This window comes from Microcaecilia unicolor, chromosome 5 (assembly GCF_901765095.1).
Source record: "Microcaecilia unicolor chromosome 5, aMicUni1.1, whole genome shotgun sequence".
In the NCBI taxonomy this organism is placed as follows: Eukaryota; Metazoa; Chordata; class Amphibia; order Gymnophiona; family Siphonopidae; genus Microcaecilia; species Microcaecilia unicolor.
The window spans coordinates 237,365,858-237,378,785 of NC_044035.1; the positions used below are offsets into that span (position 1 = coordinate 237,365,858).

Consider the following 12,928-nt stretch of genomic DNA (forward strand, 5'->3'; position numbering starts at 1 on the left):
TGCTGGCTATCACGAGTTTGAAGCTCAGCCAGTGGGAAACCCTACGCCTGTCACTTATGGGTCGCATCTCACTATATAACATGATGATAGTGCCAAAATGGATATACATTTTTCAGACCCTACCACTATACCTACGCAGAGAAGATGAAAAATCATTGAACAAGAGGATTCAGCGGTTCCTCTGGAGAGGAAGGAAGCCACGCATAGCGATTTCAACTTTGCAGATTCCACGAGAATTTGGAGGACTCGGGCTATTGAGTATACGCCATCTCTCGGTGGCCAGCGGCATGAGACATATCTCAGACTGGTACAGGACCTCCTCCGAGTTTTCAGACATGGAGCTAGAAATCTCCTTAACGAATGGAGTGCATTTTAGTAGCCTACTACATGGAAAAGGTGGGGAAAACTTAGATGTTTTACAACGGTCGCATATACTTCCCACCGCAAAAGCGGTATGGAAGTGGACTTGCAGATATCACCATTTTTCAAACAACATCACTCCCTTCCTGTCCATATGTGGAAATCCCCAATTCCCTCCTGGGGAACTACATCGTGCGTTTCGAAGTTGGCAAAGCAAAGGCTTAGTATATATCTTACAGGTCCTGACGGAAGAGGGTCAGGTGAAATCCTTTAAAGATCTTCAAAGCCAGTATGCCTTACCAATTGGAGACTATTTCCATTATATGCAGCTTCGCCATTACATAAACAGCTTGCCTAGGGAACACCTCACGGAGGATGTGCAAGAAGAACTTTTGTCTGCTTATTCATTGCAGGCATAAACTAAAGTGCCAATGAAAATGCACCATAGGCATATAAGAGACATGATTATGGAGATAGATTATCAATCACTAGCCAAGGCGTGGAGTTTGGACCTATCAATTGAGATAACACCACAAATACTTAAGGATTACATATACTCGATTCAGAGATCTTCAAAATTGCTAACCTATAGTGAAATGGAATACAAGTTTGCGTTACGAACACATATTCCACCAAGGAGGGCATTCCATATGGGGGTCTCCCCGGACGGGGCATGCCCCAAATGTGCGGCTCCTGGAGCACTCTTGGGCCATATGTTTTGGTCCTGCCCACCAATTCAACAGTTTTGGAAAACACTACAGCAAGCCATAACAGCAATGTGGGGGGCGACATGGCGGAGGGAAGCTAGACTGTTGTTTGGACAAGTTACAGCGATTAGACCCTATCCAGCAGGATTTAACAGTTTTACACACAGAGCCACAGTAGTGGCGAAGAAAATTATTCTCCGAGAATGGATTACAAATAAAGCACCTACTTTACAGCAGTGGCGTGGCTGCATGATGGATTTTATGAAATTTGAACGACGACTGGCAGAACTTCACCATGACTCCAGTTTTACAGAGAAAGATTTCTTCAGAATTTGGCATCCATTCTGGCAGACAATACCTAAGGGGGGCAGAAATCGTATCCTCAACCTCTAATGACTGATGACTAGAGACTATGACAAAAGTTAACCTAAGCAACCTCCCGGGGTGGGGTAGATAGAGGGTTGGGTATTTGGGGGGGAAAGGGGGGGAGGGGGTTAGAAATAGGGAGGGAGATAGAGAGAGTTTGATTTGGTTAATAGTTATACAGTTTAGTTTGGTAGGTGATGATAAAGGTTAGACAAGGTGATATACTTCCTAGAAATTTTGTTGTCTAGCACACAAGTAGATGAGATCAGCAGTGGAATAAGCAATGTGTGAGTGAATACGCTTGTACAAAGTAACAATGTTCAAGTAACATGTAAAACCACCTGTGATATATCTGTAAGAGGAATGACAATTTCCAATAAACAAATTTGAAAATAAAAAATAAAATAACAAAAAACTCATTTTAACACTATTAATACAGCCCAGTGAAGATGTGAATAATATATGCCAAGTCTTTCTTCATCTGTTTTACCAAAGGGGTATAATTTAAAATGAGAAAAGAAATGTCTGTCACAATCCACCTATGCGCATCCCTTTTAGAGTTCAATAAAACCAGAAGGAGGCCATTAAAATAGAAGTTACTTGCTCACCCAGTTCTCTTGGTAAAGCGAGTAATAAAAAGGAGAGGACAACTCTTTAACAGATCCACCTGTGAAAAGACAAATTTGAGGAGCAGCTTCTATTTGCCTTCAACTCTCTACATTTCACGGGACAAACTCAGGATTAGCTTAGTCTGTTTTCTGTGTCTTCTGGTCATCTGGTAGCCGCCTCTCACCATTCACAATAACTGGCTTCCACTGCATTTCTGGAGATTGTGATAGCATGAGGGCATAAGGCATAGACCCTCCACAGACACAGGCAAGTCACTTTGTAAAGTAGAACATAAGTTTTTATATATCCAAGCCCAGTAACTCAGGAAGAAAAATAATAGAAAGGGACTGGTTCCTGCCAGGCTACAGCTAGTCAGCTTGTACACAGGAGTATCAATTTAAAGTTGGCATTTTACAGACCAGAAAGGACCTGGCTTCTGTTAAAGCCATGAGGTCAGCAATTCACTTTCTTACCTTGGCCACTGTTCTGGTTTCTTGTTCTTTACTCATGGAGGTCTACCCTGAAGGGTTCTTCCTTCTTGTTTTGGGCCTCCTTGTCTTGTTCCTACTCTGGGTTATTACTTTCCCCTGACTGGAACACCCTCCTGGCTAAGCAGTCTAAAGCTAGAACTCTTAATGTGGCCCTATGAGGGAGAATATTTAAGGGGAACTGGGTTTATTCCATACATTCCATTATAGAGACACTAATGTTACGAATATTCCTGCTGGCTAGGATTCACTTTCAGGTCATTGAAGGGATTTCTAGATTGTAGAATGTAGTAGCATGTGAGGGCCAATGCTTGTTATGAATGTACTTGGTCCAGACACTAACCATTCCATTCTCTTTAAGGAGTATGGAATTCCCAAGCATTTTGGACTCTTTTACACCATGGGTGTCGCTTTGACGATGGAAGGTGTTCTGAGTGCCTGTTACCATGTCTGCCCCAACTATTCCAACTTCCAGTTTGGTAAGTAAAAAATTCAAAGTCAGTTAAAGGCATCAGAAAGGGGGGGGGGGACCTTGGAGAGGAGCTGGATCAGATAAATATTTATTCTTGGGGAGATTTTGTGCAACTCTGCAATGCAGAATTGTACAGAATTCCCCTGCTATGCAGAATTCTGCCTTTGCCATGCAGAATTCTGCACAAGGACACAGTAAAAGTAGCTGCAATTGACATGGTCTCTCTCCTCCCTCCCTCTCTCTCTCTCTCTCCTATCTCCCCCTCCCCATAGCAAACCCTTCTTAGTGCTCTCCGTATCCTTCCTCCCTCACTAAACCCCCCCTCTGTGTGCTCTACAGAACCTTCCCTGCCCTGTGTTAAATTTTGTGTGCTGTCTAGCACCCCTCCCCACCCCACCCAATGCCAAAGCTCACCTGCTTGTTCTCCAGCCTCCAGCAGAGGGCAGCAGTTGGCATTTTGCTGGGCTCGCTCAATGGTAGCTACACCCCTGACAGGAAGGGGTTCAAGCTAAGTAGGGGATAGAGAGAGAGAGAGAGAACTGGAAAGAGTTGATCTGTGCACTCTCCAGACCGCCCCCTCCCCTCATGCCAAACACCCTTTGCATGCTCTCCAGTAACCTCCTTGGAAAATCCCCTTAAAATTCTCCATAGTTAACAGCTCCTGCTCTACAAAACCCCAGCTTGCTCTTTTTTAGTGTGCAGTAAGCAGGAGAAGAACAGATTCTTGTCAGGCCATATCCTCCTCCTCCTACCCTGGACCTAATTGCTAATTTGAACTGCAAGGAAGATGACACAGCTTGATGAGCAGCCACTCTCTTCCTCCTTGTTGTACATTGGCAAACAGCAAGCTGGAATTTCGTGGAGTGTGATCTGGTGCTGTTGTCACAAGGTAGGGGAAGGGATGGACAGCAGCACACACGAAGGTGGTTTGCAGTGGGTGGGGTGGAGAGCAAGCTGATGGGGTTTCCTGTGTGGTGGGATAGAATGTAACATCAGGGCATGCTCAGGAGGTAAAATTCCTAGATGAAATCAAGGACTGCTTTATGGAACAGCTGGTTAGAAACCAAAAAGTGAGGGAGCAATGCTAGATCTAGTCCTTAGTGAACTGCAGGATCTGGTGTAAAAGGTAATACTGCTGGGGCCACTTGACAACAGTGATCAAAATATGATCACATTTGATTAAATAACTGGAGTAAGTGCACCCAGTAAATCCCAATATGTTACCTTTTAACTTTCAAAAATGAGGAAGTGGTCAAAAAAATGTAGGAGAACAGTTGAAAAGATCAAAAATTTACATTGGGTATAGATGTTGTTCAAAGTATTTGGGGGTCTTGCTGAAAATTTATTGAGAGAGAACTGGGGTAGGGCAGAGAATGCTGATTGTTTTGCTAGGGTTAGGGAGAGAGGACTGGGGGCTAGAGTACTGGAGGAGTAGCCTAATGGTTAGTTCAGCAGGCTTTGATCCTGGCAACCTGGGTTCAATTCCAACTGTAGCTCCTTGTGACCTTGGGCAAGTCACTTAACCCTCCATTGCCCCAGGTACAAAAAACTTAGATTGTGAGCCCCTTAGGGACAGAGAAAGTACCTGTATATAATGTGTACAGTGCTGCATAAATCTAGTAGCACTATGGAAATTAGTAGTAGTAGATTTTGCTGAAAGGTTATTGAGAAAGAACTGGTAGAGGCAGCAATGTAAACACTTTTGCCTGTGGCCAGCTTGCCAGGGCCTTTCCAATGCCAATTCTGCCCATAGGACGTGACATCAGGAGACAGGACATGGCAGAGGAAAGGCAAGCAGAAGTGTTTACATTGCTGGCTCTGGAGGACTGTTGGGGGGGGGGGCACAGGATGAAGTGTCGACAAGGGAGACAGAGAGGTGACTTACAGCGGGACAGAGAGCAGAGGGCAGCAGTTGGCATTTTGCTGGGCTCGCCCAATGGTAGCTACACCCCTGACAGGGAGGGGTTCAAGCTAAGTCCTCCGAGTCTGTTGACGAGGCTATCTCCGCTTACAATGCCACTCTCTCCTCTGCTCTGGACACCCTTGCACCATCCACCTCCCGTCCCACAAGGCGTACTAATCCCCAGCCCTGGCTGACCCCTTGCATCCGTTACCTTCGCTCCTGCGCCCGATCTGCTGAACGCCTCTGGAGGAAATCTCGCACCCATTCAGATTTCCTTCACTACAAATTCATGCTATCCTCCTTCCAGTCCTCACTATTCCTTGCCAAACAGGACTATTACACCCAATTGACTAATTCTCTCAGCTCTAACCCTCGTCGTCTCTTCGCCACCCTTAACTCCCTCCTCAAAGTGCCCTCCGCTCCCACCCCCCCGTCACTCTCTCCTCAATCACTGGCTGACTACTTCCGCGACAAGGTGCAAAAGATCAACCTTGAGTTCACTACCAAGCCACCTCCTCCTCTTCACCCTTCAACCCTCTCCCTCAACCAACCAACCCAGACCTCTTTCTCCTCCTTTCCTGATATCTCCGAGGAGGAAACCGCCCGCCTTCTTTCCTCCTCAAAATGCACCACTTGTTCCTCTGATCCCATCCCCACCAACTTACTTAACACCATCTCTCCTACTATCACCCCCTCCATCTGTCATATCCTCAACCTCTCTCTCTCCACTGCAACTGTCCCCGACACCTTCAAGCATGCTGTAGTCACGCCACTCCTCAAAAAACCATCACTAGACCCTACCTGTCCCTCCAACTACCGCCCCATCTCCCTCCTACCCTTCCTCTCCAAGACACTTGAGCGCGCAGTCCACAGCCGCTGCCTTGATTTTCTCTCCTCTCATGCCATCCTTGATCCGCTTCAATCCGGTTTTCGCCCTCTTCACTCGACAGAAACAGCACTTTCTAAAGTCTGTAATGACCTGTTCCTTGCCAAATCCAGAGGCCACTACTCCATCCTCATCCTCCTGGATCTATCCGCTGCTTTTGACACTGTCAATCATGACTTACTTCTTGCCACACTGTCCTCATTTGGGTTCCAGGGCTCTGTCCTCTCCTGGTTCTCCTCCTATCTCTCCCACCGCACCTTCAAAGTTCACTCTCATGGATCTTCCTCCACCCCCATCCCCTTATCTGTTGGTGTTCCCCAGGGATCGGTCCTTGGACCCCTTCTCTTCTCAATCTACACCTCTTCCCTGGGCTCCCTGATCTCATCTCATGGTTTCCAGTATCATCTCTATGCTGATGACACCCAACTGTATCTCTCCACACCAGACATCACCGCGGAGACCCAGGCAAAGGTATCGGCCTGCTTATCCGACATTGCTGCCTGGATGTCCAACCGCCACCTGAAACTGAACATGTCCAAGACCGAGCTTATCGTCTTTCCACCAAAACCCACTTCTCCTCTTCCTCCACTTTCTATCTCAGTTGATAACACCCCTCATCCTCCCCGTCTCATCTGCCCGCAACCTCGGAGTCATCTTTGACTCCTCTCTTTCCTTCTCTGCGCATATCCAGCAGATAGCCAAGACCTGTCGCTTCTTCCTCTTTAACATCAGCAAAATTCGCCCTTTCCTCTCTGAACACACCACCCGAACTCTCGTCCACGCTCTCATTACCTCTCGCCTGGACTACTGCAACTTACTCCTCACCGGCCTCCCACTTAGCCATCTATCCCCCCTTCAGTCTGTTCAGAACTCTGCTGCACGTCTCATATTCCGCCAGAACCGATATACTCATATCACCCCTCTCCTCAGGTCACTTCACTGGCTTCCGATCAGATACCGCATTCAATTCAAGCTTCTCCTTCTTACCTACAAATGCACTCAGTCTGCTGCCCCTCACTACCTCTCTACCCTCATCTCCCCTTACGTTCCCGCCCGTAACCTCCGTTCACAGGATAAATCCCTCCTCTCAGTACCCTTCTCCACCACCGCCAACTCCAGGCTCCGCTCATTCTGCCTCGCCTCACCCTATGCTTGGAACAACCTTCCTGAACCCTTACACCAAGCCCCCTCCCTGCCCATCTTCAAGTCTTTGCTTAAAGCCCACCTCTTCAATGCTGCGTTCGGCACCTAACCCTTACCGTTCAGTGAATCCAGACTGCCCCAATTTGACTGCCCCGATCGGACCGACCGTTCACTTGTCTATTAGATTGTAAGCTCTTTGAGCAGGGACTGTCTCTCTTTGTTAAATTGTACAGCGCTGCGTAACCCTAGTAGCGCTCTAGAAATGTTAAGTAGTAGTAGTAGTAGGGGATAGAGAGAGGACTGGAAAGAGTTGATCCTGAGGAGAAAAAGAATTGGAGGGTAAATCTGATGCAGGGATGTGCCAAGCATTCTGACAGAGGAACTTAGCACAATTCCCCCAGGAGTAGATACTATACCAGAACTTCTGACAGGAATAAGGGAAATGTTGGGTGCCTAAAAAGAGACACATAATTGGGATAAATTAGCACTGTTTGAAACTTGTGAGTTTTAGCATCACTTGGCAAGATACCTTGTCATAAAACACTAAAGCTCACCAGATATGTATATGAGTGCCAGAGGAGGGGGGTTGTTATATGCCTCTCTTTTCAACTAACATTTATTGAAACAAAAAACAAAACAAAAAAAAAACCAAGCTCACAAGTTTTGAACTTCTCGTTCAAATCCTTTTTTAGGGTAATTTTTGAAGCCATTCTCAAGGTTGGAAATGGGTTGTTGGAAAATAGTCCACCCTATGCCCAGGAAAAAGTGTGTGTGTTGGTCATAACACGTGTATTTTTACCCACATCTTCTAGTGGTGAAGTTAGAGTAGGAATTGAAACAACACACCTGCAGAAAAAGGAAATGCAATTGTCTGTGGATATTTTTCCTTAGACGATTTTCAAAGTGAAAGAATAAATGCACTTTCTCTTTGAAAACTGGTGCAAAATCCATAAGTAAGAAAGCACCCATGATCTTCACAGCAAATGCAGGTAAAAAAAAATTTTAATGGCTCACTAGCTATCATTACTCATCCGTGAGATCTAGTCTGCCACATAATAATTTTTATATTTTAGCATGCATGAGAGATGTACACAAACAGGTATGCATTAGACTGGTAGTTTCCAAACCAGCCCTGTAGGATCCTCAGCCAGTCTGGTTTTCAAGATATCCATAAAGAATATTCATGAGAGAGATTTGCATACCCTGGCTTCATTTTATCCAAATTTGTCTTGTGCATCTTCATTGTTGGTTCGCTGAAAACCTGCCTATCTGGGAGTCCTCCAGGCCAGGTCTGGGAACCACTGCATTGGACCAAAATAAGAAATTGGAATACAGTGCTTCATTCTGTCCACCTTTCTCTGCTACTAAACCTATAGCAGGATAACCTTTATACAAAAGTTAAACTACCTAGCTATAGTGTCAGAAGAGTCTTTAGCCATTTTTAAACTGGTTAGCTACTTAATAAAACAAAATGGAGTGGAGGAGTGGCCTAGTGGTTAAAGCACCGATCTTACACTCCAGAGGTGGCTAGTTCTAATCCCACTGCTGCTCCTTGTGATCTTGGGCAAGTCACTTAACCCTCCATTGCCTCAGGTACAAACTTAGATTGTGAGCCCTCCTGGGACAGAGAAATATCCAGAGTACCTGAATGTAAGTTACCTTGAGCTACTACTGAAAAAGGTGTGAGCAAACTCTAAATAAATAAAAAAAATAGGATCAGCTTAAAGTCCATCATATTTGTGTCCTTATTTAGCATATGTTGTCTTGGGGGGCAGGGGGAGACATTAGCTCCATATGAGTTGGAAAGGAACTCACCAATGGTGAGATGCACTGGTATGGCATGGATGTAATAGCAGCTGGAAATGCTGATGAGTCTCTGATCCCATTCTCCCCTCAGACACATCCTTCATGTACATGATTGCTGGGCTTTGCATGCTGAAGCTCTACCAAACCCGCCACCCAGACATCAATGCTAGCGCCTATGCAGCTTACGCCTCCTTCGCTGTAGTGATTTTCCTGGCTGTCCTCGGAGTGGTAAGTCATTTCCTTGCCCTTGTTACCTTCATGGATGATTGTGTGGCAGAAAAAGAAGTTAGCTTGTCAATGGCCAAGATAAAAGAAAATGACCTAATTTTGCTTTATAATAATAAATTGCCAGTTAGGGGCACTTCTTGCCTGCACACTTCTTTTTTTCTCTTGAATACTGACATCCTTCATCTGTTTGAGAGCCTATTCTTGCGCCATTAAAATAACAATTTAAAATCTATTTTAAAATATTGGTTTATGCTAGTTCTTGGGCTCCTGCTGTGCTTTAGTCAGTGTGTGTGTATAATATATATCACAGGGGAGGGGGGCCTTGGGGGCCCAGGCCCAATGACTGCTGGTTTAGCTGGCGGAGGTCCCCAAGCACTCCCAGCAGAAGCTTTCCTATGGCAATATTCACCATCGCACTGCCTGCCCTGCTTCCCCCTCCATCACATTCATGCTCAGTTTTAAATGAAATTGAGAATGTGCGAGCTTTACATATGGTCAATTTCACTAAAACCAAGCATACACATCAGGGCAGGAAAGTAGGGCAGGCAGCGTGGTACTGAATATTGCCACAGTAAGGCTTCTTCTGGTGAGACTTGGAGAACTCCACCAGCCCAGGTATGTGAGGTTGTGATGGGGGAAGCAGGGCAAAATATGCCCCCCACATTGGATTCAGCCCCCCCCCCCCCAAAAAAAAAATCGAGATCTGGCTATGCATCTGCTGTGTGTGTGTTTATAAAAGATGCCTTGTTAAAAGCTTATCAACAACAAATTCCACAATGTGACTCCTCTAAAGAGTTTGTCACATGTCTCTGACCGTAAGAAAAGAGTTTGCCAACATAAAAAAAAACCATGTTTCTTTACATTCTATATAAAATAAACTGAGAGGGGAAATAGACATTCTGGAAATGTTCACTCTTTATTCTTCATTGCAGTGCTTGCTCATTTAAAAGTGGTCTCCCAGTGTCTAAACTGCATGATTTTAGTTCTCTGAACCATTTATGTAACAATATTTAAAAGATCTGGAGGTTTTTTTGTTAATTCTTTATTTATTGTAGTTTTTAACAACATTTTTACAAGTCATTCACTTGTTACCAGAAACACAGCTGTAGAAAAATATCAGTAAGAAAAAAATTATTATCACAGAAATTAGATTACATCAGCTTTCTGATGGGGGGGACATGAAACAGAAAATATCATAGGAGTATTATAGGAAAAATTGAATAGCTTTAAAGGCTACGTGTGGTGCCTAATTTTACTTTATCCAACATTATTTTAACTTTTTCAAATCTAGAAATGCTTTCAATTGTTCAGGTGTGTAAAATATATACATGTCTCTCCAAATCATATCAAACATTTACATGGATAGGCAAGGAAGAATGTACCCCCGAGTTCCAATACTTCATGCTTCATAGACAAGAAAAGCTTTCTCCTTTCTTGAGTTGTTTTAGTAACGTCCGGCTAGACCCAAATTTTTCCACCTCCAAAAAGTTCTTTGGAGTGTTTAAAATAGAGTCTTAAAATAGCATTAAGGTCTTGTTCGAATACAAAGGAGACTAGTAATGTGGCTCTCTCCGTGGCGTTTTCTATCGATTGTTCTAAAATAGCAGATATATTATTCAGGTCAATAATTTCTCCCCCACCTCTGAAGTCCCCTTTATTTTTCCCAGGCTTTTTAGGAGGAATAGCATCTTGTATTTTCAAATTTTCAAGCAAATATCTTTTAAATAAGTCAATAGGCAAAGACCCCGGTACTTTTGGGAAATTCAAGAGGCGCAAATTCAAACGCCTATTATAGTTCTCTATCTGCTCGATTTTTCTGTGAAGAGCCAATTTGTCTTTAACCATTGTAGAGTTAAATTCTTGTATTTGTTTCATATCGTTTTGAATCAAATTAACCCTAGTGGTTAGGTCTTCCTTCACTACTTCCACTGTCTTTACCATATCTTCAAATCTGAGAAACAAAGCAGATATCTCACCTGACGATTTTTGAAGAGTAATGTCCATTTCGTTAAGCTTTAACCAAATTTTTCCAAGACTAACCTCCGTTGTAGTTGTATCTGAGGCTCCAATTAAACCACGGGCCTCATTATCTAGGCGTTTCTGCTGCGGTGCTGGGCCCTCGCCAGAGAGTTCTCTCACTGCACTTTTGGTAGTGTGGGAACTATCTTCCACCGCCGCTATTAGCGCCGGGCACATGGCCAGGTTTCGTGTTCCTTCTTCAGGCAAGAGCGAAAAGGAGATGCGAACCTCTTCCCTGAAGAAGGAACACGAAACCTGGCCATGTTGGCGTAGGTTTAGCGTGGATGGAAAAGTGCTGCCAAAGTTAAGTACTATTACTACTACTAAGTACTATATATAAGCATCTCAAAATTTTAAATTAAATTAAGCATAAGGAGAGACTGAGGAATATTGATAAATGAAAAAAAGAGATTTAAAATAAATCGGGTGATCCATGAAGATGTACGCAGCGCCATAAATTATAGGACTGCTGCTCCCGAATGGGTCTTGCTGTTAAATATTCTGATGATCCCTGTACAAAAAAATCATTTATGAAGCTAAAGATGATGATTGTGTTAAATCGGACTGTGTACTACATATAAGTTGAAGTGTTTGGGACAAATCAATCTGAAAAATTTATATAAAGAGAGACAGTCCTTGTCAATATCCCCAGAATGTTACTGAATCTCCTTATTTTCTTTTTTGCTGTCCAGGTATTTGGGAAAAACAATGCGTGGTTCTGGGCCATCTTCACAATTATCCATGTTCTGGGCTCTCTAGCTCTCAGTACCCACATTTATTACATGGGTCGCTTCAAGATAGGTAAGTGAGAACTATCAGGGCCTCCTAAAGTGGCCTCAGACTCTTAACCTATCTTAATCTAAAAATGAAAGCAATATATGGAACTGCAGTGTGAGCCTCAGAAGCCTGAATGTTTCCAAAAAGATCTCCACCTAACTGCACCCAAACTGTCATCTACCCACAGAAAGCTATAAAGGGGCATACCATGCCCTTGACCTTCATTACTCCATTAACTTGACATCTGGATGAATTTAATAGTCTACTAACAAAATGTAAAAGCAGACAAGAAATGTAGATGATATGATCTGGTTATGAGCGCTGTAGAAATATTTGTACCAATTGAGCCAGGTCTACTGATGAAATGTTATAGGACATTTTGTTTCTATGTATTTCTACCCTCTGTGATTACGGAATCCTCTCATTTTGATTAAGGAGAAGCAAAGCTGTTGAAAGAAGCCATGTTTCATTTTTGTGAAATTATTTGGAACATGGTACTCAAAATAATTACTTTTCTTTTTAGTGTTGAATAAAATACATTTTCCTATGATTGCTAATCAACTAAGCACATCTTCCAATCACTGTGTAGGAGGCGTCTGGATTTGAAGATTATGCACCGTCTACAGTTTACAGTTTGCAGTATTAGCAGTAGGTTGTATATATATTTAAACTGGTCCTCAGGATTGTAGACGGACTCTGCAAGAGGTCATGTTCCATTTGCTTGGTGGAAAAGGACACATATTGGAGGAGAGGGTGTTCTACACCCTCTGCTTATAACACTTTTACTCCTCTCTCACTATGTTTTCTTTTTTTTCTTTTCTCTTCTGCCAAACTGTGGCCTCAGATGTATCCAACACAGGTAATAATTTGCTGATTATTCCATTTTATGATACAGCACATGGAATCTGGAGGCTCCATGACATCCTGAAAAGAGTAGCTGTGTGCATAAGGAGCACTGCTGTAAATTGAACCCATTAGACTGCATGCACATTTTGTAAAGAGAAGCCCACAATGTGGCTGATGGCAAGACAGCAGATCCAATATACTCAAGGAAAATCCATCCTTGGCTTCCCAAATGAAAGTGACGCAGGGTCTTTTGCTTCCTCAACATTTCTCCGCCCTGGTCATGCTACTTTTCCAATAGCATGAGCATTTTCACCCTTG

At 43.7% G+C, this 12,928-nt stretch overlaps 1 protein-coding gene across 1 annotated transcript in view; it reads left to right on the forward strand.

Moving 5' to 3' along the window:
- Window positions 1-12,928, forward strand: part of SIDT1 (SID1 transmembrane family member 1) — a 234,634-nt gene that overhangs the window by 160,520 nt on the left and 61,186 nt on the right. The window contains exons 18-20 of the mRNA XM_030203910.1: window positions 2,892-3,009; window positions 8,832-8,968; window positions 11,680-11,788. Coding sequence (XP_030059770.1) covers window positions 2,892-3,009; window positions 8,832-8,968; window positions 11,680-11,788 — 364 coding nt within the window. The remainder of the gene's footprint in view (window positions 1-2,891; window positions 3,010-8,831; window positions 8,969-11,679; window positions 11,789-12,928) is intronic.